We start from the raw sequence: 26,614 nt of genomic DNA, 5'->3' as shown, positions 1-26,614 counted from the left end.
GTTTCGGTTACTACCGGGCAATCTTTACTTACAGTTCGTTACCACGAACTGTTTGAAACGGAATATTCCGGGTGGAAATTTTCAGAGGTGAGGGAATTGTCTGAGGGGATTTTTTTGGCGCGGAGAGTATTTTTCACAGGAGAAATTTTCCATGAGGGAATTGTCAACGGGAGAAACTTTTTATTAGGGGGGGGGGGATTTCCGGTATGATTTGAAAAACGATAAAAAATAAAACAAAATATATTTTTTATAATGAAAGGAAGGAGAATTCAAATAGAGAATAGACCACAATAATTTTCCAAAGGAAATATTCAGAGATTACGGCATTGTCCAGTTTTACGTGGGATGAATTTTCCATGAGAGATTTTTCTATGGGGGGGATTTTCCATAGATTCCTGTCATTATTTGAAAAAAAAACAATCATAAAATAATTAACAAGATAAGTTTTTCCAACTGAAAATAAGAAGCAACATTAAAACTTAAACAAGCAGCAATTATCCAATATATGAAGGGGACTAACCCCCTCCTACTCAATTCCTTACTCTTTACGCTATTGGATGACCTACTAGGCCAAACTAAGCCTTTTCAATGACAGATATTGCATTCTAAATACACTATATCACATCATTTACGGAAAAGACTTACAGTACTGACAACAGTCGGAATATACGGAACGATAATGCAACCACTAATAAATGTAAAATTGGTACTAACCATGGCCGTTTCTAGGTGGGTGGGGTCAGGGGGTTTGCCCCCCCCCCCAAAAAAAAAAATTATTTATGTGACTCGCAAAAACGTAAGAAAAATCAATATAACCACATTTTTTATGCGTTTTTAAAGGTTTTTGTACCCCCCCCCCCGAGAATAAATCTCGATACGAGCCTGCTAATAACTATTCAAAAGAAAATGGAATAATGCGGGGCAATAAAACAAATATAGGTAAATGTTGAAATGTGTAAATTTATTACACATAACGTCAACTTTGAAACTATTAATGCAACTTGAATTGTGCTAAATAATTAATTTTAAAGTTGTTGTTTGTCACCAAGCTATTGTTTCATGCAAATAGAATAGCAAAACATGAAATTTGAAAAGCAAAAATGGTGAATTATAATCATGTAGGGATTCATTTAGGTAAAGATTTATTTTATGGACCTGTAGATACAAAAGAAAATATAATTTAGATTCATTTGAATGAATTCTGTATTTTGCTTGGCCTTCAGTAATATCCCCGTAGGCACTTCTGGAAGTCAGATAGGAAATTAACATGGGATTCCTGGAACAAATTTACAATAATATTAAAACAATGACAAATCAGTTAAAAAACACAACATACAAAAAATAAAACGTGAAAAACTGACAAATGGATAAAAAGATATCCGAATAGAAGAAAAGTATGGCTCTTAGTAGATAATTCCAGGCGGGCGTGTTATGTCTTTCTTAGAAAAATTGTCCACTGCTATGCGAAACCTACTCTTAACTAGTGGAAAGAGAAAGTTTAGTATTTTTTTTTTGGCTGAATAAATTCGGACTTGGACTCGGCATAATGAAAGTATCAGGAATTAGAGTTGAAATCGGTTATAAATTACAAATCTACTTAAAGAACCTTTTTTTCTCGGTATTTCCGAGAGCCCTTAACGACAACAAAGTTTTTTTTGAGCCGAGACTATGAATATTTCACACCAACTTGACAATACAAGCATTTGAATAATATTTCCTCATCATCCCCAAAGACATTTTCGGACATTTCTTGTTAAAAATTATGCTTTCAATCCATTGGTTCGATTTTTTTCGCGAGCATTGACTTTTATAATAACCTACAAAAGACACCCCGCCATCAGGACATAAAACGCCTGCCCCCCTACCATCCTCGTGGCATTAAACAACGGAACTTGGAATTTCATTACCAGAATGTAATACTCCAAGCATTTCACGCCAAAGTACACCTTGCGACACCCTTAATCAAGATTTTACGGGTCTTCTAGCGTTTGAACACCCTAATTGGATACATTTTCTTCTGCTATTATTTTCCAAGGATTCCCAGCCCTGTGCCACACTATTAGTGCTCTGCGGCACCCCTCTGACATCAAATCACTATTCCTATGATATTTTCAGATATTTCCTGTTAAAAATTATACATTCAAACCATTAATTCAAGTTTTTCACAAGGCAAGCCCTTCATAATAGCCCTTCAAAACACTCCCACACCACCAGGCTATTATACGCCAGTCATCCATAGGACACATCTCCTCATAACCCGTAGGATATTTTCAACCTTTTCACTCCAAAAATAAGCTTATGAATCTAGATTAAACTCTATATTTTTTTAACAACGGGACTTGATGTCCCTAGAAGCAACAAGTATTTTATTAATACAAATAAAGGTTTTACTCAATACTATCAAATTTAACTTGGAAGTAACAGGTTTTTTCTTAATAGTAAAAGTTTTGTTTCTCTAATAGCAGCAAGTTTTCCGTCAAAGATAACAAGTTTCTCTTAGAGTAATAATTTGTTGTTAATGCTAACAAGCTTTCTCTTATAAGTAGCAAGTTTTTCTTAACACTAAGAAACTTTTCTTAAAAGCAACAGCTTCTAAGAGTCAACATGATGCCTGAGACTCTAGGCAGGCATGCCTTTCCAAAAACTAACCTGACAAGTATGTGTCCAATAAAAGAGTCATGCATACTCTCGCCATTTACCCGTGCAGCCCCATCCATTTAAACATTTGCCTCTCAATTACTTGAAGTATCTGTCTTGGCTTTTCTCTGTCTACAATTAGCCATGTCTTGATGCAACCATATGCAACTTACTTCAAAATACTTGATAACTTTAATTCAAATATAACAAATTTCTCTTAGAGTAACAATTTCTTGTTAATGCTAACAAGTTTTCTGTTATAAGTAGCAAGTTTTTCTTAACACTAACAATTTTTTCTTTGAAGTAACAAGTTTTTTCCTTAATTCTAAAATAGTTTTACTTAACACTATCAAATTTCTGTTGGAAGTGACGGATGTTTCGTAATAGTAATAATTTTTTTAAATAGCAACAAGTTTTCCGTCACAGATAACAAATTGGTCTTAGAAGTAACAATTTTCTGTTTATTCTAACAAGTTTTTTGTTAGAAGTAGCAAGTTTTTCTTAACACTAACATCTCTTCTTAGAGGTAACAGGTTTTCCTTATACTAACAAAGTTTTACTTAATACTTTCAAATTTTTCTTGCAAGTATCAACTTTTACTTAATAGTAACAATTTTTTTCTAATAGCAGCAATTTTTCCGTCAAAATAACAAATTTGTCCTAGAAATAACAATTTTATGCTTATGCTAAAAAGTTCTCTGTTAGAAGTAGAAAGTTTTTCTTACCCCTAACAAAGTTTTCTTAGAAGCAACAAATTTTACCCAATACAAGCAGTTTTACTTATTAATATCAAATTTCTCTTGGGAGTAGCAGGTTTTTCTTAATAGTAACAATTTTTTCTAATAAAAGCAAGTTTTTCGTTAAAGATAATAAATTCTCTTAGTAGTAACAATTTTCTGTTTATGATAACAAGTTTTCTGTTAGAAATAACAAGTTTTTCTTAAAACTAACAAATTTTGTCTCAGAAGTAATAATATTTTCCTTAATACTTACTAACAAAGCTTTTAGTTAATACTATCAAATTTCTCTTGAAAGTAATAGGTTTTTTTTAATAGTACGAAACTTTTCAAATAGAAGCAAGTTTTTCCGTCAAAGATAACAAATTTCTCTTAGAACTAACAGTCTTCTGTTTATGCTAACAAGTTCTCTGGCAGAAGCAGCCAGTTTTTCTTAATACTAATAAATTTTTATTAGAAATAGAATTTTTTTACCTAATACTAACAAAGTTTTACTTAATACTATCAAATATCTCTTGGGAGTAACAGTTTTTTCTGAATAGTAACAAATTCTTTTCTAATATCTCCCAAGTTTTTCGTAAAGGATAACAAATTTCCCTTAGAAGTAACAATTTTCTATTTATGATAACAAGTTTTCTGTTAGAAGTAGCAAGTTTTTTCTCAAAACTAACAAACTTTTCCTTAGAGCTAACAAAAATTTTCCTTAATACTAACAAAGCTTTTACATAATACTATCAAATTTCTCTTGGAGGTAACAACTTTTTCCTTAATTCTAACAAAGTTCTACTTAATGCTATCAAATTTCTCTTGGAAGTATCATGTTTTTCTTAATAATAAGAAATTTTTATAATAGTAGCAAGTTCTTCCGTCAAAGATAACATATTTCTCTTAGAAGTAACAATCTTCTGTTTACGCTAACAAGTTTTCTGTTATAACTAGCAAGGATTTGTTAATACTAACAAATGTTTTCTTAGAAGTAACAACTGTTTTCCTTAATACTAACAAAGTTCTACTTAATACTATCAAATTTCTCTTGGAAGTAACTTGTTTTCTTAACAGTAACAAATTTTTGTTAATATCAGCAACTTTTTCGTCAAATGTAACACATTTTTCTTAGAAGTAACAATTTTCTGCTTATGCTAACAAGTCTTTTGTTAGAAATATCACGTTTTTCTTAACACTAACAAAATTTTTCTTAGAAGTAACAACTTTTTTCATTAATACTAGCAAAGTTTTACTTAATACTATCAAATTTCTCTTGGAAGTAAAAGGTGTTTTTAATAGTAACATATTTTTCTAATAGCGGCAAGTTTTCCGTCAAAGATAACAATTTTTTCTTGGAACTAACAATTTTCTGTTTACGCTAACAAGTTTTCTATTAGAAAACTTCTTATTCAAATTAAGTTAACTATGTTTAAGTTAGGTTCATTTAATTAAGTTTAGCACAAGTGGTCATACTAACCTAAATTACATGAACCTAACTTAAACGTAGTTAACTTGAAGTAGTTAACAAGTTTTCTAACAGAAAACTTGTTAGTCTAAACAGAAAATTGTTACTTCAAATAGAAATTTTTTATCTTTTACGGAAAACTTACCACTATTAGAAAAATTTCATACTATTAAGAAAGCCCTGTTACTTCTAAGAGAAATATGATAGTAGTAAGTAAAACTTTGTTAGCATTAAGAAACAGTTGTTACTTTTAAGACAAAATTGTTAGTATTAACTAAAACCTTGTTTTATGTTAAGGAAAAAAGTGGTTACTTCTAATATATTTTTTTGAACAACGGGACTTGATTTTCTCAGAAGCAATAAGATTTTTATTAATACAAAGAAAGGTTTTACTTAATGCTATTAAAATTATCGTTGAAGTAACAGGTTTTATCTTAACTGTAACAAATTTTTTCTATTGGCATCAAATGTTTCGTCAGACATAACAAATTTCTCTTAGAATTGACAAATTTTCTGTTAATGCTAAAAAGTTTTCTGTTGGAAGTAGCAACTGTTCCTTAACACTAGCAAATTTTTTGTTAGAAGTAACAACTTTTACCTTAATACTACCACAGTCTTTCTTAACAAAATCAAATTTCTATAGGAAGTAACAGGTTTTTGTTAATAGTAACAATTTTTTTCTTATAGCAGCAAATTTTCCGTCAAAGATAACTAATTTCTCTTAGAAGTAACAATTTTATTTTTATGCATACAAGTTTTCTGTCAGAAGTAGCAAGTGTTTCTTAACATAAAAAAATTTTCTTAGAAGTAACAACTTTCTCCATAATACAAAGATTTACTTAATACTAGAAAATTTCTCTTGGGAGTAACAGGTTTTTCTTAATAGTATCAAATTTCTTTTCTAATAGCAGCAAATTTTCGGTCAAAGATAACAAACTTCTCTCAGAAGTAACAATTTTCTTTTTATTTTAACAAGTTTTCTGTTAGAAGTAGGAAGTTTCTTCTTAACACTAACATTTTTTTCTTAGAAGTACCAACTTTTTCCTTAATACGTACTAACAAAGCTTTTGCATAACACTATCAAATTTCTCTAGGAAGTAACAAATTTTTCCTTAATAATAACAAACTTTTACTTAATACTATCAAATTTCTCTTGGAAGTAACAGGTTTTCCTTTATTGTAAGAAATTTTTCTTTTAGCGGCATGTTTTTCTGTCAAAGATCGTAAATTTCTCTTAGAAGTAACAATTTACTGTTTACGCTAACAAGTTTTCTCTTAATAGTAGCAATTTTCCTTAAGACTAACAAGTTTGATACTTGTGTATTATAACTAAACCCGCGCTATATACGAAAGAAGTCGTTTGGTTAATGCTAATCAAATAAAATAAAATATGACGAATATATAATAGTTTAGAAACAAATTTGGGCTATTTATTTGCACATTACCTAGCCTAAGTGCCTTCCCCTCCTAAATCCCAAAAAACAATCGTTTAAATATTGTAAACTCAATGAGAAACCACGCTTTGCAATCAATTTATCTAGCAAATACCCGTTTGTGCAGTCTAGTGCTGGTTTAGTTATAATGCACAAGTACCACAAATTGTTTCTTAGAAGTAGCAAGAATTTTCCTTAGTACTAACAAAGTTCTACTTAATACTAACAATTTTTTTCGAATTTGTTAAGAAAAACTTGCTACTTCTAAAGCAAAACTTGTTAGCATGAACAGAAAATTGTTACTTCTAAGAGAAAATTGTTATCTTTAAGAGAAAACGTGCTGCTATTAGAAAAAATTGTTGCCACTAAGAAAAAACCTGTTACTTTCAAGAGAAATTTGATAATATTTAGTAAAACTTTATTAGTATTAACGAGAAAAGTTTTTACTTCAAATAAAAAAACTGTTAGTGTTAAGAAAAACTTGCTAGTTTGAACAGAAAACTTGTTGGCATAAACAGAAATTTTTTACTTCTTAGAGAAATTGTTTATCTTTGACGGAAAATTTGCTGCTATTACAAAAAAGTTCGTTACTATTAAGAAAAACCTGTTACTTCCAAGAGGAATTTGATAGCATTAAGTAAAACTTTGTTAATTTTAAGGAATAAGTTGTTACTTTCGTTAGTATTTAGTAAAAGTTTGTTAGTGTTAAGGTTAAAAAGCTCTTAGAAGCTTGTTACTTTTAAGAAAAAATTTGTCACTGTTAAAAAAAACTTGCTACTTCTAATAGAAAACTTGTTAGTGTAAACAGAAAATTGTTTCTTCTAATGAAAAAATGTCTTACTATTAAGAAAAGCCTTTTACTTCCAAAAGAAACTTGATAGTATTAAGTAAAGCTTTGTTAATATTAAGGAAAAAGCTGTCAATTCTAAGAAAAAATTTGTTAGTATTAAGCGAAATTTTGTTAGTATTATGTAAAAATCTTGTTACTTCTAACAAAAAATTGTGGTACTTGAGTATTATAACTGAACCAGCGCTAAAGACTCTACGAGGAAACCAGACACGAAATCAAACAAACGGGTATTTGCTAGATAAATTGGTTGCAAAGCGTAGTTTTTCATTGAGTTTACAATAATTACACGATTGTTTTTTGGGGTTTAGGGGGGGGGAGGTACCTAGGTTAGGTATTTAATATATGTTATGCTTTACCCCCCCCCCCCCGCCCAACGTGCAAATATATAGCCCAAATTTGTTTTTAAACTATTATATATTCATCCCATTTTATTTTATTTCGTTAAGATTAACCAAACTTGACTTCTTTTGTATATAGCGCTGGTTTAGTTATAATGCATAAGTACCAAATTTGTTAGTATTAAGAAAAACTTGCCACTTCTAAGAGAAAACTTGTTAGTGTAAACAATAAATTGTTAATTCTAAGAGAAGTTTGCTCTCTTTGACGGAAAAACTTGCTGCTATTAGAAAAATTCCTTACTATAAATAAAAACCTGTTACTTTCAAAAGAAATTTGATAGTGTTAAGTAAAACTTTGCTAGTATTAAGGAAAAAGTTGTTATTTTCAAAAGAATTTGATAGTATTAAGTCAACGCTTTGTGAGTACGTATTAAGGAAAATAGTTGTTACTTCTAAGAAAAAATTCGTTAGATTTAAGAAAAACTTCCTACTTCTAACAGAAAACTTGTTAGAATAAACAGAAGATTGTTACTTCTAAAAAAAATGGTTATTATTTAGTAAATGTTTGTTAGTGGTAAGAAAAAACTTGTTACTTCTAAGAAAAAATTTGTCACTGTTAAAAAAACTTGCTACTTCTAATAGAAAACTTGTTAGTGTAAACAGAAAATTGTTTCTTCTAATGAAAAAATGTCTTACTATTAAGAAAAGCCTTTTACCTCCAAAAGAAATTTCATAGTATTAAGTAAAGGTTAGTTAATATTAAGAAAAAAGCTGTTACTTCTAAGAAAAAACTTGTTAGTATTTAGCAAAACTTTGTTGGTGTTAAGGAATTTTTTTTTACTTCTAACAAAAAATTTGGGGTACTTCGGCATTTTAACTAAACCCGCGCTAAAGACTCTGCAAGGAAACCAGACACGAAAGCAAACAAACGGGTATTTGCTAGATAAATTGATTTTAAAGCGTAGTTTTTCATTGAAATTACAAGAATTACACGATTGTTTTTTGGGGTTTTGGGGGAGGGGGAAAATTACCTAAGTTAGGTATTTAATATATGCTATGCTTTACCCCCCCGCCCAACGTGCAAATATATAGCCCAAATTTGTTTCTAAACTATTATATATTCATCCCATTTTATTTTATTTCATTAACATTAACCAAACTTGACTTCTTTTGTATATAGCGCTGGTTTAGTTATAATGCAGAAGTACCAAATTGTTTAGTGTCAAGGAAAACTAGCTACTTCTAAGAGAAAAATTATTTGCATAAACAGAAAATTACTACATCTAAGAGAAATTTGTTATCTTTGACGGAAAAACTTGCTACTATTGGACAAATTTCTTTCTATTAAGAAAAAGTTGTTACTCCCAAGAGAAATTTGATAGTATTAAGTAAAACATTGCTAGTATTAAGGAAAAAGTTGTTATTTTCAAACGAATTTGATAGTATTAAGTAAACGTATTAAGGAAACAAGTTGTTACTTCTAAGAAGAAATTCGATAGATTTAAGAAAAACTTCCTACTTCTAACAGAAAACTTGTTAGAATAACAGAAGATTGTTACTTCTGATTTTTTTATATTTGCCGAAAACTTACTGCTATTAGAAAAGAAATTTTTTTAATTAGAAAAACCTGTTACGCTCTAGAGAAATTTGATAGTATTAAGTTAAACTTTGTTAGAATTATGGAAAAAGTTGTTACTTCTAAGAAAAATTTGTTAGTGTTAAAAAAAACTTGCTATTTCTAACAGAAAAATTGTAAACATAAAGGGAAAGTTGTTACTTCTAAGAGAAATTTCTAAAATCTTACGAGACATTTTTAGCTAATAGAAAATTCTTGGTTACTATTAAGATCAAACCTGTTACTTCCAAGATAAATTTGATATCATTGAGTAAAACCTTTCTTTGTATTAATAAAAATCTTATTGCTTCTAAGAAAATCAAGTCCCGTTGTTCAAAAAATATATATGGTGTTTAATTTAGATTCATAAGCTGGTTTTTGGAGGAAAAAGGTTGAAAATCTTAGAGATGATGAGGGGGTGTCATATGGATGGCTGGCGTGTATTGCCGTCGTGGTGTGGGTGTGTTTTGAAGGTTATTTTGATGGGCTTGCCTCGTGAGTGAATGAATGGGTTGAATGTATAATTTTTAACAAAAAATGTCTGAAAGTGTCTTAGGAATAGTAATGTGATGACACAGGGGTGCTGTAGAGTAGTAACAGCATGGCATAGTTTCTGGAATTGCTTTGAGTTTCACGTTCTGGTAATGAAATACATGACAGACATGTAGAGCCATGGTGGTGTGAAGTATTTTGGAGGTTATTATGAAAGGGTAGGCTTGCGAAAAAACTTAAATCAATGGATGGGAAGCATAATTTTGAACAAGAAATGTCTGGACATTGTCTTAGGAATAATAATTAGATGTCAAAGGGTGCCACAGAGCAGTAAGAGTTTGGTAGAGGGCTGAGAATCTTTGGAAAATAAGAGCAATAGAAAATTTATCCAATGAGGGTGTCAAAACGCTAGAAGACGCTTAAAATGTTGATGACGGGTGTAGCCATGTGCCACATAGCAGCAGGAATGTGGTACTGCAGCGTGAATTGCTTGGAGTATCACCTTCTGGTAGTGAAATGCCGATTTCCACTGTTCAATGCCACGTTGAAGGTAGGGGGCAGGTGTGTAATCTCGCGGTGGCGGAGTGTCTTTTGGATTTCTTATGAAAGTCCAGGCTCGAGAAAAACTCGAATCAATGGATTGCAAGCATAATTTTTGAGACGAAAAGTATTAAAATGTCTTAGGAATAATAATGAGATGTTAGAGGGTGGCGCAGAGCAGTAATAGTTTGGCAGAGGGATGGAAATCATTGGAAAATAATAGCAATGGAAATATATCCATTGGAGGTCTTTAAACGCTAGGAGACACTTAAAATGATGATGACGGGTGTCACAGGGTGCCGGAAAGCAGTAAGTGTAGTACTGTGGCATGAATTGCTTGGAGTATCTTATTCTGGCAATGAAATTCCAAATTCCGTTGTTCAATGCCACAAGGATGGTAGGGGGCAGGCGTGTAAAGTCGCGATGGCGGGGTGTCTTTTGTAGGTTATTTTGAAACTCCAGGCTCGTGACAAAACTCAAATCAATGGATTGAAAGCAGGAAATGTCCAAAAAATTTTAACAGGAAATGTCCAAAAATGTCTTTGGGGATGATGACGAAATATTATTCAAATGCTTGTATTGTCAAGTTGGTGTGAAATATTCATAGGCTCGGCTTACATAACTATTTATTTTCGTTAAGAGGTCTCGGAAATACTGAGAAAAAAGGTTCTTTTAACTAGATTTTTAATTTATAACCGATTTTGACTCCAATTACTGGTACTTTCAATATGCCGAGTCTATGTCTGACTCCATTCAGCAAAAAAATTACTAAACTCTCTCCCTTTCGACTAGTTAAGACTAAGTTTTTCAAAGTGGTGGACCATTTTTCTAAGAAAAACAAAACAACAAGCCCGCTCCCCCTAAAAATACCTGCAAGAAACCATACCTTTCTTGTATTCATACATATTTTTTCCATTTGTCATGTTTTTACGTTTTATTTTTGTTTGTTGTAGTTTTTAACTGCTTTTTTATTGTTTTAATATTGTTGTAAATTTGTTTTTAATTGGTGGAAATTTTATTTACAATAAGCCTAATCTTTTGGATTTGTTGTTTGAAATACGTTTCTAATGCCTAGGAGTTTACACAATTTAAGCACCCCTTCTGTCTTTTATCGCTAATAATACATTAAGAAAAACAATTTCTGAAAATAGATTGTTATACCGGTAAGCCACAACTGTCATCAGTATTGGTGTGGTACGGTACGGATATCACCACTTATTGGTGCAAAAATGGTGTTACACCACTTACTGGATGGGAAAGCCCCTGGCAACACTAAATATTATAATGGGATGCCCGCGTCTACCGCAACAATTCTGTAAATATAGGGTGTGCTAGCACCCAATTTACAATATACCCTTCCCCAGGGTATGATAACGTGATCAAGCGGTCAAATGACCAACCTCTACGGCCACGGGTGTACCAAACCCGGGTAACCACTAAAATCTCTAGCTATCTCCTTGTAGGTAACGAACCCACCTGTCAATACAATCACGACGGTATCTCGTAACTCTGTTCCTACCCTGTCTGGGTTTTTGGAAAAATTAGTCTACACCGTTGTAAAAAAAACATCTTACTTGTAATCTTCCAAAGGTCACCCATGTAACAAAAATAATTTACTTCCCCAAACGGGGTCTCAAAGTAGACTAACTCAAAAATTCATTCTGTACAACAACCTTTCATAGGGGTGGACCTTCACTTGGCCCTAGCCAATCCTCTCAATCCCCATTCTAAATCCATTCTACCTTTTTCTTAACTTTATCTTTCAATAGCTCAGACCAGGAAGTAAAAAATAGAATTTACTTCAAAGCTTACTTACTGCGAAAGAATCTAGCTTAGAAACCAGAGTTCAACTTAGGATTAAAAATTATCATATAGGCAAATATAATTACAAAAAAGAAAATGGGTCATTTATCTGAAAAGAAAAGAAACAGCGGTGAAACCCCAATACCTACCCCCGTAAGATAAATAACCACCCACGCGCCACACTGGTCCACCCTTACAAATACAACGCCTAACTTCCAAATCACCAAACTTTTCTATTTTCTATTCTTCTTTCTTTTGTACATCTCCACTGCAGCTAACCGTTGGCTTATGGCTTCACGACTATACCATCTACTTGGTTTTTTCCATTGCCATTCCGTATTTCTGTCCAAAGAATCAAAGCTATTGTCTGTACATCACTATTCATCAACCTTGGGATTTCAAAGAAGGAAGAATCCACGAGATTTGTGGAACTTAATCTTGCATAGCATGATTAAATAAAAAATTTCTCGCTCTCACGAAATTTATACTTGAGAGGAGCAGAGAATCAGTTTCTTCGATGATGCCAGCCATTTTGAAAAAATGGCTGCACTAGCCTCTTAATTTTCATCTGTGGAAACAATTCCACATCTCAATTAAATTGTAAATTGCCCCTTGGCATAATTTTAAATAATCCAAGGCCGAAAATACACAGGCCTGTGAAAACGATAAGGGCACTGGGAACGAAGTAAAATTTTGAGCGAACCATGAATCGCCTTTTTTCTGGGTTCCCTCCCCTGGGATATTCAACTGAAGATAATGCCTTGATGCTAACTGAAGATGAAATTTGGATACATCTCCCACTGAACACAATTTGCCGGAAATAATTGTCGATTCCTATGAAGAATGACAACTATGAATAGGAAGACTGGAGAAAGGTGTGGGTGAAGTATGAAGTGACTGGGAGCGAGTATCCCCCAAGGACTCTCGATCAGAGAGGCAAAACCTCGGTAAAGGGATCAAAACTTGTTTGCCAGTTGTGCATTGAGGAAAAGGGCTATCTTTCGCGACTTCCTGCAGGGGATCTTCCCCAAAGGATTCCTCCCCCTTATAAAGGATCTAAATCTCTTTTGAGTTGATAATAATAATCTCAGATCCCTTCCCAAGTTTCTTCAATCCAACCCGACATTCAATATCTCCCAACTTTTCCCCAACTCGTTGTAGGTTGTTCATCTCAATTTTGTAATCATCTTGGTTTATTCCCCATGAGCCTTGGACCTGTTTGTCCCCCCTATTATTTATGTTATCAAGGCACAGCCCATCCAACTTTTTATTTCTCGCCACTGCAGGCTAAATCTTCGTATTTTGTCTCTTTTTTTCATTTCTCTTTTCATCTCTACTTTTCTCAAACCTTCCAATCGCGTACATTAGATCATCGTTAAATCTGAATTGGACTCCAGCGTCCACTATCTTTGACTGCATTTCTTTATTGTAGTTCCGTTTTGCATCTTTTTTCTCTCTTTTAGTCTTCTTTACTTTTACCGCAGAAACAAATATGTCGTCATCAAATGGGAACTGAACTCTGACATTTGGTTTTTCATATTGTACTAAAATTTCTCGAATTTTACGAGGAAAAGCGCGTACAATAAATTTCGTCTCCTTTTTCTCTGGTACAATCAGCGCTTCATGTTGGCAAAAAATTTTCGGCGTCTTACACTTTTTAAAAGTGTTCTCAAGTTATCCATTTTCTAGAAATTTTCCCAAAAAATCGTTTTAGCGCGTTTTATTTTCAATATTGTGTGGTCTCTTTACTTCCGCATCCCACTTTTGCGGATTATCAACAATTTGAACACGAGTATCAAGCATTTCGTTTTTCCGACAGGGCGGTGCAGCCTCCCAATTTCTTTTATGGTCCGGTCTACCCCCTCCCCCCCCATAGTCAATGAAGTTGTATATTTTTCAGTCGTTGTATAATTTTGTAGTTTTCCCACTGCTAGTGAAGTTGCTTTTAACGATAGGAGATTTCTGATATCCCCAAAGTCTCCTGCTACTAAAACATCCACTGTTAGAGTAGGTACTAAGTCTACTTTTATAGTTTTTCTCTGAACCGTACCGGCCTTCTTTGCAATTTCTATTCTTACCCAAGCAGACGGGCATTGGTGCTTATCTCCATGATAACATACTATTGTAATATTATTTTTATGGTCTATTTCCGTTATTTTAATTAGGTCCATTCGCACAAAAGTTTGCTCACTCCCTGAGTCAATTACCATTTCGGTTAATTTTCCGTTTAATTTTTCTTCTATTTTATGTGATTTCACAAACTCGTTAATGTTTCCTTTATTATGGGCTATAGCCCAATTTGTTCTTTTGTAGGTTACTTTCTGATCTCTATTATGGCAATTTTTAGAAAAAGGCTCCGAGGAATCAACTTTTACCAGATTATTATCATTTTGAGTATCAAGCATTTCTTTTTTCCGACAGGGTAGCGCAGCCACCCAATTTGTTTTATGGGCCGTTCCACCTCCCCCCGTAGTCAACGAAGTTGTATATTTTAGAGTTGTAGTGTAATTTTGTAATTTTCCCACTGCTAATGAAGTCGCTTTTAACGATAGGAAATTTCCGATATCCCCAAAGTCTCCTCCTACTAAAACATCCACTGCTAGAATAGGTACTAAGCCTACTTTTATCGTTTTTCTCTGGACCGCACAGCCCTCATTTGCAATTTCTATTCTTACCCAAGCAGAAGGGCATTGGTGCTTATCTCCATGATAACATACTGTTGTAATATTATTTTTATGGTCTATTTCCGCCTTTTTCCGACTGAATTGGACCAATTCAGTCCAATTCAACATAGATGTTTCCGTCTTCATAGCTAGGACCATTTTTCTAAGAAAGACATATCAACAAGCCAGCGCTTCCTGGAATTACCTGTTAGGAGCCATACCTTTCTCTTATTCATACATACTTTTTCCATTTGTCGTGTTTTTCACTTTTTGTTTTTTGTTTGTTGTCTTTTTTAACTACTTTTTCAATGTTTTAATATTGTTGTAAATTTGTCTTTATTAATGGAATTTTTTTACAATAAGCTTAATCCTTTAAAAATGTTTTTAAGACGCATCTCTAATGCCTAGGTGTTCACAAAATTTAAGTATCCCCTTCTTTCTTTTATCGCTAAAAATTCCTTAAGAGCAATAATGTCTGAAAATAGATGTTTTCCGTCTTCATGCAAATTGTCGCAGGTGTACGAAACATGACATTCTATCGTGTGCGAAAAATTGAAAATCTCCTAGCGTGTAATAGTTTATTTCTAGAACATATTGACTAGAAAAGAATACTGGGAATGGTCTGTTAATCCTGATGCTTTGGGCGCTGTTCCATTCGAAGGAAATTGACCTTTCGAGTCCCAGCGAGGACAAAGAATTAAAGAAAAAAGAAGTAGGAATAAAAAAGAAAAGCTTTGAAAGAAAGAAAAATTAGACGCGTTGAAAATTTTGGCGAAAAATAAAATGTCAAAGTATTATTGGACAGTGATCTGCGTTGTCATTACAGTGATGAGCTGTCATTGCGCAACATGTGCGCCGTCATTACGCAACGTGTGCTGATATTAAATAAAGTGTGCGCTGTCATTAAGTTAAAAGAAAGAAAAAATACCTTGGACGTTTCGACGAAAAATGATATGTCAAAAAACTATTATGTGACGGTGATGTTTTTGCTGTCATTGCATGTGAACCGTCATCGCGTAAGGTTTCTGCTCTTGTTAAGTTACAAGCGGGAATTCCCCTGGGGTCCTGTTTCAAGGTTACATAAAATGCGTCATCCAGATTACACTTGTATACAGGGGCTGTTCATGGGAATCTTGGCAGCTGACCGCATTGTAAAGGTGCGATGGGCTATGAGCTCTACTTAGAATTCCCTATTACTGCTACTTGTTAAATATCCCGACCCACACTCCGATTAATTGTATGGAAATACTGAAACAATATTGCGTCACCTAGAAACAGGTGCAACGGCTTGAGGGATTAGTTAGGTCCAATTATATACCCCTTATCTGACTTCCAGAAATCCCATGTTAATTTTCTTTCTGACTTCTGGAAGAGTCTACGGGGATACTACTGCCTTCTACTGGGAATTAAGTTCACACAAGTGTCTGAAATTTAAGAGTTCAAATGAGTGACTAGGTAGATCTAAAAAAAGCTACTGCTTTGCCCACTGCAATGATCTATACTGTATAAAATTGGGCACGTACCCAGACATTTTTTTGGGGGAGGGGTTTCTAATAACAAATCAATTTTTATTTGATATAAATTTGATTAAGAATTGCCAGCAAATTCAAAAAAATTCTATCGTGTGCAAAAATTGGAAATCTTCTTGCGTGTAATAGTTTATTTCTAGAATATATTGACTAGAACAGAATACTGGGAATCGTCTGTTAATCCTGATACTTTGGGCGTTGTTCCATTGCAAGGAAATTGACATTTCGAGTCCCAGCGAGGACAAAGAATTAAAGAAAAAAGAAGTAGGAATAAAAAAGAAAGGCTTTGAAAGAAAGAAAAAAAGACGCGTTGAACATTTCGGAGAAAAATAAAACGTCAAAGTAGTATGTGACAGTGATGTGCGTTGTCATTACAGTGATGAGCTGTCATTACGCAACATGTGCGCCGTCATTACGCAACCTGTACTGATATTACATAAAGTGTGCGCCGTCATTAAGTTAAAAGAAAGAAAAAATACCTTGGACGTTTCGACGAAAAATGATATGTCAAAAAATTATTATGTCACAGTGATGTTTTTGCTGTCATTGCATGTGAACCGTCATTGCGTAAGGTTTTTGCTCTCGTTAAGTTACAAGCGGGAACTCCCCTGGGGTCCTGTTTCAATGTTACATAAAATTGTGTCATCCAGATTACACTTGTATACGGGGGCTGTCATGAGAATCTTGGCAGCTGACCACATTGTAGAGGTGTGAGGGGCTAGGAGCTCTACTTAGAATTCCCTATTATTGCTACTTGTTAAACATCCCGACCACACTCCGATTAATTGTATGGAAATACTGAAACAGTATTGCATCACCTAGAAACAGGTGAGGCGGCTTGAGGAATTAGTTAGCTCCACTTGTATACCCATTATCTGACTTGCAGAAATCCCATGTTAAATTCCTTTCTGACTTCCAAAAGAGCCTACGGGGATACTACTGCTTTCTACTGTAAATTAAGTTCACACAAGTGTCTTAAAGTTAAGAGTTCAAATGAGTGACTAGGTAGATCTAAAAAAGCGACTGCTTTGCCCACTGCAATGATCTATACTGTAGAAAATCAGGCACTTACCCATACATTTTTTCGGGGGGAGGGGTCTCCAATAACAAAGCAACTTTTATTTGATAAAAATTTGATTAAGAATCGCCAGAAAATTCAAGAAAATTTAGAATTTCTGGGGTGGGGGTTTCAAGTCCCTCCTTAAGATTATATAAGCAAATCCTAACTTGGTGCTTATCGAATAACACTTGGATAACCATTTCGGCAATATCTATCACTTGAACAAAACAAAAAATATCTCTTAATAAAAGATAAAAAAGCCTCTTAAAAAAAATTAATTCCATGTTACTGGTTAGCCTACTAAGTGCAGCTTTGCTAAATTTAAAAGAAAGGAACGATTTAAAATTGTTATTATTCTTTTCATTCTAGAGGAGACAATGGAAAAAGCATCCAAAAATTTAGAGGTTGCGGCAGAAGCAACACCTTTCAAAAGACTAACTCAGGAAATTACAATCAAGCAAACCACGACGTTAGCTGCGTCACCGGTAAGAGCGATAGAATATCTGTTTATTTTTCTTTAGCAGGCCTTTGCACAAGAGATCATTTTGATAAGAGGCTTGGGAAGTTCAGAGGGCTCAAAGGCTAAAACACATAAAAAACACCCGTAAATCACCGGTACAAACACCGGTACATCAAATATATAAAAAATTTAACAAAAATTCAGAGGGATTTGTGGCAAATATCCAAGAATGTAGAGGTTGCAGCAGAAGTAACACCTTTGAATGTACTAACTCCATAAACCAACATCAAGCAAATCACCATGTTACCTATATCACAGGTAAAACAACAGACTTTTATTAATCTTTCCTTTGCGAGTGCATATACAGATATCTGTTATACGGAGAGGGATATAATTTTCAAGAGACTTAAGTTTGAAAAACAGACGCAACAAATACTAATTGTATTTGAAATGTAGAAAACATAATACCATCCTTCGAACCATAAAATTTCAGGAGGAAGAGCTTGGCTTCTCAATTCTTCTCAAGCACCTTCTCAGCACCTTCTCAATTTATTATATGCTAGAATTTCACTCTTTTTCTTATCATAGTATGAATGGAAAAAAAACATCTGAAATGGTACAATTGTTAAGACCCGGGAAACTTTGCAACTTTCCTAGCTTGGAAATTTCCCCGTCCTCATATAATTCTTTCTTCGTCCATGCATAGATTCTGGTTCTTCGAAAGTGAATAGTACTAATTCTAAAAATTCAAGGTTTAACCTTCGTTCAAACTTTTTTTTTTGTCTTAGTCACTCATAGTTCCGTGACTCTAGTATACCTTGATGAAGCAGGCCGTACCTTATCCGGGACTATTATTTGGGGGGAGGGGGTAAAAACTTGTCAGTTTTATACTATATACTTATACTTATACTTTTATGCTATATACTCAAATTTATCCGAAAAACTCTCGAGTAATAGGATAATACTTTTTGCAACTCTGCTGATTCGCACATTTAGTTTCTTTTGTGATTTTGTCTCAAATCAGTAATCATCTGGAATAATTCGTCCAAAAAGATCAACTCTAAGGTAGGAGTAACAATATCGAGTGGCAGTCGGTAGCAACTGGCCATTTCCTCGGGAAAAAGTCCAGCTTAGTGCCCTGAATCCAATATACATTCCACCGGAAGCCACGTGGCGCGCTAAGTTTGAATTTCGCGCTGCGCAGTGTTGGCAATTCTGCTGAATAAGCCAAAAACAAGTGCGCCGAAAGATGCTGTAGTTTTTTTTTGCAAAACCGAAAATCGTCCGGTATATTTTACTCTGGCTGCTGAAATGGATGAACAAAGTGTCACCGTTGCATCTCCGAAGCTGATTTTAAGTCCTGTTCTAAAACATAATTCGTGATCGATGAATGCAGGAGAAAAAGTAAAAGTAATTATCCCGACTGTACGGAGGTTCCTCCCGCTTGAGAACATACCAGAGGTGAAGCTGCTGCTTCATAAAAAGCTGAAAATTGAGAGTCGTCTGGTAATGCACACGAGTAATGAGGAAGAAAATGTTATAGACATTTGCAAGTGGTTTGCACAAGCAGCAAGTCGGGACAAGGGAACAATCCCAATATTTGTCATTCTCTTTCCCTACTCAGTGCCCGCAGTAAGTGAAAGTACCTCTGCAACCACCATTTCTCACCTGAATGATATTAGGAGAAAAGTAAATGCTTTGTATGAAATGGCTGAAAATAAGCCTGTCTCCTGGATTCCAGGAAATAAACCAGTAGATAGACCTAGCTATTTTGTTGTTCTGAAAAATCTGCCTGCGGGCCTGGATACACGTGCTGCAAGAAAAGACTTTATAGACAACGTTTGCCCTGATAGTACTGAAATAAGTGAAATTCGAAAATTCAAGACTGACTGGAAGCTGGTGGTCAAATCTAAAAAGACAGCTGAGGCAATGGCCGCAGCTCTGAAGAACAGTAAAAGCGGTGTCTTGGCCTCTGTTTGCTCACCAAGCCATATAGGCGTCTTCAAGAGAGTTCCAGAAGACCATGATGCTGATTGACTAAAAGCACTAATTCCAAACGCAACAAAAATACTACAGTGTGGAAACTCTAGAGTTTACAAGATATTCTTTGAGCCCCAAAATTAACTTGAGATCTTACTTCGGGAGTCTGTGAAAATGCACTATGAGAGGCTACCAGCCAAAAAATTCATATTCTTACTTAGAAGATACTATAAGTGTCACGGAGTCGGTCACTTAGCCACAGACTGCACAAAACAGCCCAGATGCTCTCAGTGTGGATCGACAGGGCACGTATCTGACCACGATAGTAAGTGCAAAGAGCCGGCAGTCTGTTTAAATTGCAATGTGAGGGATCATACCTGTTATAGTGTATAGTACCCGGTGAATAAGCCCGCTAAGTTTACAATGAAAGTTGCTCAGTCATTATTTAAGTGAACGTGATATCCTGGAATATTAATGGCAATTTCGCTGAAAGACACCCAGTAATATGTGAATTTTTGAAGTCAACTAGCGTTGTTTGTAACCAAGAGCATTTTTCTAGTCCTATGTCTGTGAATCAGCTTGACATTTTTCCAATTCATGTGATGCATGCAATCCCCGCTGAGGATAAAAAAACACTGGGTAGGCCCTCCGGTGGGCTAGCAGCGTATGTGACGAAAGACTTTGAATCAAAGGTATTTTTCATATCGCAGAAAATACTTGCTGTCCAGGTGCATAGTTGTGTAGCTATTAATGTATATTTACCGACTGATTATTATAATGATTATTCTGATTGTATATTTGCTCGAAGTGTCGCAAAGTTGTCTGATTGCCTTCGTCTAATTCATTCTAAGAAGCTCCTGGCATTAGTACTAGGAAATCTTAATTGCGAGGTTAGCGCGAAGTCCTCCAATGAAGAAGATACCGGCTCGGGAGCTCGTGAGAGTATGATTGATGGCCTTCTAGATGATTCATTGAATATACCATTTAAAAATAAAGATTTTACTTATATACATTTCACCGGACACACCTCAGACCTAGACCACGCAATTTGTTCCAAACAGCGCAACCCCACACACATTACAGTACACGATACAGCTTACTCCTCTGACCACTTCCCAATTGAATTCAAAATAAAAACACCTTGTGGTTCTTCTAACCCAAGCCCAACTAAGCATACACCCTTGTCGGCACCAATAAAAATGGGTTAAGATAAAGGATTGGAATAATATTAACTCTGATGTATATGCTGAGGTGAGTGATAGGATTTTACATAAAATAAAAGTCCAATATATTCTGCTAATGACTGAGGTGATCTTGCAGCACCTTATCATAAAGTGCGACTTCAGCTTAGTTTATATTGTGCCCAAATATCTCGTGCATTCCTGGCGGTTGAAGAAATTGCAGTTCTGACAAAGAGAATAAAAATTAAGGGAAGGTCCCATAATCTTGTTTTCGTTGAAGCACGTGATAAAGCAAAATTCTGTCTCTCAGAGTGGAATGATTGTGGGTGGCTGAGGACTGGGATTGTGAGTGATATCAGATTTTCTACTAAAATAAAATTTGATAAAGAACTCGTAAGTCACCGCGCTAATCTTATTAGCAAGTCGTCTGATGCCACTTTGCAGAATCCTAATAGCGTATGGAGATCGTTTCAAGATAGAAAGCCAGAAATTAGTACCTCGTCAATTCCTTGGGAGACATGGAAGGCACTATATGCACATGAGTTTTCATCGCCTGCCCCGCAAAAAGTGCAAAACATAATCAGGATTTGGATAATTTACTTCAGTATAATATGAGACGCACGGATTTGGATGTATCAGCAAGTCTCATGTATCATGTTAGAAATGCTCTCCAACACCTTAAAAAGGAAACATCGAAAGGTATAGAAAGAATATCTGCACTTCACCTACAAAATTCTTCACCAATGCTCACTCAACACCTCACAGTTGTTTACCGAATGATTTTTGCACAGGGGTTGGTTCTCAGTACATTTTGTTCCGGGAGTCTTATCCCCGTGCCATAAAAAATTTAAACCACCGGGTGAATGTACGTCATTCAGACCAATCACTGTTTCTAAAACTTCTTGCAAGGTTTTGAACTCTTGACTATAAAAGAAATTAATATTATGAATTATACACCGCCATACAAATTTGGATTTCAACATGGGCTGGGGTGCGGGCAGGCACCAAGTGCAGTTGTCAATGTTCTAGTCGATGCGGATAATCCTGGCCAAGCAATTGCGCTTGATATGCATGATATAAGAAGAGCATTTGATTCACTAATACACGATCAGATTATCCTCGATATGGCAAAACGCATTAAAAGACATGTATGAGCACCTTGAGGCGGAGCTTAGATTTGGTGAGGGGGAAATGAAAAGATGAAAGTTATAGTTCCAGTTTTAAAAGGTGCCCGACAAGGTGCTCCTACATCAGCGCCTGAGTTTAATAACAGCTTCATTTCAGCGCAAGAAAATCATTTGACTACGTGTGTCCTGAGCGGCATTGATCTCTCTATGATTTGTTTTGCGGATGACCTATTGAATCTTGCTCGACAGCTGAGTTGGATTCAGGAAAATTTTAGCACGTTTCAAGCTCAGTATGCAGAGATCGGTCTGATATTCAATGCTTCTAAGTCGGAAGTCCCACTATTCAATTGGCCAGAGGGACGTATGTCCCAGTCGATTCAACTCGGAAGTACAGCAGTAACACCAGCTGAACACATAATTTATCTAGGGCTTCCGATAGGTCGGACTAAAAAACACACAAGAACCCTGCTCAGGCAGCATTTTGAAAGACGAATAAGCTTCGCTCATAGCCGACTCGTTGCTAAAAGTTTAGCCTTAACCGTTTCATTATTGCGCAACTGTATAATGCACTTGTTCTTCCCCATTTCCTTTACCTTAGTCCATTTTGACGAATATTTTCCCGAACCTCTAGGCAAAAACTTAGGTCAACTTTTATCAGTTATGCAAAATACCTATTTTGACTCCATCCATGGACACGTAACACGCACCTCATCAACAAGTATAAACTAGCAGACCGTATATTAGCAATTGAAAAACAAATAACACGTTTTAATAATAAATTAAATAACCATCCATTAAATGTTCTGTTCTATTGTTTTACCATATATAGTTTTCTTGAAGCTTGTGTAAATAGCAGTTTGTTGTTGAAATTTGTAGCTCAGTTCTGTTTTCATATAAGTCTACTTTTCTTGATTTTTTTTTTGTATACTCCATCGCTTTTGTTTGTATTGATGGGTGAAAAATAAAATAAAAATAATATCTTATCTCGGACAAATATTTTGGCAAAAGTGTATGACTCCAAAAATGGACAGCAAGCTTCTAATCTTGGATATGGTTTATATATTTTTAGATAGAAACAGAGGGAAATTTATTTCCAAGGGGGCTCTACCTTTCATATTATTTTTCTTCTTGCTCCCTTAGTTATAGCCTACTCATAGCTAATTAGATAATAGTCACAGCATAACTAATTACATTCTGTTTGCCCGTGTTTGTGGAAACAGAAGGAAACCTATCTGAAATCCCTAATTTGCTTATTCACCTAATCGTGATGGATAAGTTGAAGCATGAATAACATAAGTAGTGACTGTCATTTTCCGTGAAAATCTCAGGTTAATTTGGTTAAACACGGGCATCAAACCCTTCGGAATTCTTAATGTTGGATTTGGGGGTATACAAACTTTAAGTCCTGAAAAAATCCCAAAAGGCTCTAATATATCTGTAACAATAGCTCTGCCATCAGAAAAAAATTAAAATTTGAAAAAAAAAGTATTCCCAATAAGCTGTGATGACAAGGCAGTGACCCGTATGCATATATTAATTGCAGTAAATTACCAATAAAACATGCAAAGCTGCAGAAATCTATAGAAACTCTCGTATAAAGCTGATGGAGGCCAATACTAAAATCTCCGAGCATCATAATTCATAAATGGATGCGAATCAGTTGGTAATATCTCAAGCTGCATATCCAGAAGATCCATAAAGATTCGTATGGAGCCAGATGGCGGCCTTTACTTTATAATTCCACTAATAGAAAATCCCTCCAAAGTCACACTCGAAAAGACACTTTCAATATGGGACAAATCAATGTTTACTGTATCAGTTTTGGATGTTTATAATATAATTCGTAAAATTAAGAAACATTTTTCTAGAGGTACAGATCACGTTTGCGCCAAACACCTCCTATATGGAACCTCTTTTCTTTTTTCCCACCTTGCCCTACTTTTCCAAATGGTGTTTACAAAAGGAACAGTTCCTGCCTCGTTTTCAACTGGCCGTCTTACTCCTGTCCATAAAAAAAATAAACCCCTAAATGAGTGCTCTTCATATCGGCCAATAACGGTATCTACAACTTTCTGTAAAATTTTTGAGAAGTTGATAATGCCTGAGCTGGTTGATAAATGCCTTATGCCCCCACACCAATTTGGGTTCCAGAAAGGAATAGGGTGCGCTCATGCACTGACAGAACTGTCGTCGGTCTTGATTGATGCTGATAAATCTGGGGAGCCGCTTATTCTAGGGAGCCATGATGTCAGTTGTGCTTTTGATTCGATAATTCACGTGCATATCCTCACTGAATTGTATAAACGCGGGGTCAGTACCTGCATTATTTGTGCTTTGTATGATATGTATAATCATTTAATTGTCATTGTTAATCTGCCTAATGGAAGAATTACATAGACAATCATAACTGTTTGTCGCGGAGTAAGGCAAGGTGCCCTTACATCCCCAATTGCGTTTATCAACTGTATTCTCGACGCACAATCTCAAGCAGTTTCTTTCTGTATTTTAGAAGGGATAGATGTGTCTCTTATTGCTTATGCAGACGATTTCTTTAACCCCAGCCAAACAGTACTGGCGTTTGAGAAAGAATTTTCCATTTTGAGTCGAGAATATTCAAAAATAAATCCTAAATTTAACGCTGAAAAGTCGGAAATGGTACTATTCAACTGGGGCCCAGTTCCCGAAGGATTTAATATTGATCTTCATGGAGTATTGGTTGCTCCAAAATTTGAAAAGAATTATCTTGGCCTCCCAATCGGTAACTCCCTTAAAGCAACTAAAAAGCTTCTTTCCTAAAAAGCTCTTCACCGTTTCCAGTGCCGGACGTCCAGTGCCTACGGTGGCATACTTTCCAATAAACTTCGTTTTAATCGCCAGCTGCTAGCTAAATTATTTAACTCATATGCGCTCCCGAATTTTGTATACCTTGCATCTTTTTGGCTTAGCTTTTCAGCAACGTAATAAAATCACATCTGACGTTTTTATTACCAGCCTGCTCAATATCTTCTCAGCCTCCCCCCCCCCCCTGGGAAAATAATTCTTGGGTCAATAGGAAATACGCCCTAATTGACCCCAATGCTACCATCGGCAGATGCATTGCAGCTTATAATAGGGGAATAAATGGACACCCATGGTGTTCCATTTTAAAACAATAGGTCTTTCACGTCTACTATTTTTGTGTTTGTTATATATACTGTATGATTGTTTGGTTTGTTATTATGCTTGTGTGCTTGTTCCATAAGTTTTATCCTTGTTTTATTCATGCTTGTTACATTGGCTTGTGCTGTTATTTTCTGGTTTATTACTATGCTTGTGCGATTGTTCTATGAGTTTTTCTTTCGTTTTATTTTTCATTATCCCTCTTTTTCTTTTGCTTTTGTTTTTTTTTCTTCTTCTTTTTTTCTTTTTTTTATACTCCGTTTATTATTGTATTTTCAACGGGCTATAAATAAATTCAATTCAATATTGTTAGCTTTTTTGGCTGATTTTCGTCAAGTCGTTATAATAATCTGTTTATACCCATAGAGAACAAGACCTTCAAATGGAAACTACACCTTCTTAAGGGCTTGTCCTTGTTTATGTGCTTGTTACATTGGCTTTTGCTGTCATTTTGGTTTATTACTATGCTTGTGTGATTGTTCTATGAGTTTTTCTTTCGTTTTATTTTTCATTATCCCTCTTTTTCTTTTGCTTTTGTTTTTTCTTTTCTTCTTCTTTTTTTCTTTTTTTTATACTCCGTTTATTATTGTATTTTAAACGGGCTATAAATAAATTCAATTCAATATTGTTAGCTTTTTTGGCTGATTTTAGTCAAGTCGTTATAATAATCTGTTTATAACCATAGAGAACAAGACCTTCAAATGGAAACTACACCTTCTTAAGGGCTTGTCCTTGTTTATGTGCTTGTTACATTGGCTTTTGCTGTCATTTTGGTTTATTACTATGCTTGTGTGATTGTTCTATGAGTTTTTCTTTCGTTTTATGTGTCATTATCCCTCTTTTTCTTTTGCTTTTGTTTTTTCTTTTCTTCTTCTTTTTTTCTTTTTTTTATACTCCGTTTATTATTGTATTTTCAACGGGCTATAAATAAATTCAATTCATTTCAATTAAACAAAAAACAAGTTTTTTATACTGAAAGTAAGAAGCAACATCCAAATTTAAAACGAACAGAGATTATTTTGCATATGAGGGGGCGGCCCCCTCCTCAATACCCAGTTCTTTATGCCAAAGTATGACCCTTTGTCTCAATTCTTGAAGAACGGTTCCTGAAACACGAGGGCCGTGTAATTAGAATCAGAACCTTTTTGAAAAGCTCTTCAAAAACTTCAGCGTGAAGAGGGGGGTATGGAGGAGAAGAAAGCCCCCCCCCCTCCCATACGGAAGGATTTCTGTTCGTTTTAAGCTTTAATGTTGCTCCTTGCTTTCAGTAGAAAAGGCCTGTTTTTTTTATTTAATATCTGATTGTTTTTCAAATAAACCCAGGAAATCTGCCCCCTCCGTGGAAAATCCACCCATGAAAAATTCTTCTATAGAAAAATCCTCCCAAGTAAAATTCTTCCGCCTGGAAATTACCCCCAGGCAATTCAATCTTCGCTGCGAATTCCCTCCAGAAAATATCTTGCTTACGATTCAATCAATCAATCAAACATTTATACCCACTCAAGAGAAAAAACAGTGGAGTCAGACACAAAAAGAAAAGAAAAGAACATACACTGAAAG

General features: G+C 34.8%; 1 protein-coding gene across 1 annotated transcript in view; it reads left to right on the top strand.

The window, feature by feature from the left end:
- The window catches only part of Pdzd8 (PDZ domain containing 8), a 245,494-nt gene that overhangs the window by 124,816 nt on the left and 94,064 nt on the right, over positions 1–26,614 (top strand). Inside the window, exon 9 of the mRNA XM_089105143.1 lies at positions 17,517–17,632. Coding sequence (XP_088961269.1) covers positions 17,517–17,632 — 116 coding nt within the window. The remainder of the gene's footprint in view (positions 1–17,516; positions 17,633–26,614) is intronic.

The sequence above is a fragment of the Artemia sp. Qi Xiang Cuo genome, chromosome 19, assembly GCF_049724085.1.
Source record: "Artemia sp. Qi Xiang Cuo chromosome 19, ASM4972408v1, whole genome shotgun sequence".
Taxonomy (NCBI): Eukaryota; Metazoa; Arthropoda; class Branchiopoda; order Anostraca; family Artemiidae; genus Artemia; species Artemia sp. Qi Xiang Cuo.
This window is presented reverse-complemented; position numbering and strand designations above follow the sequence as displayed.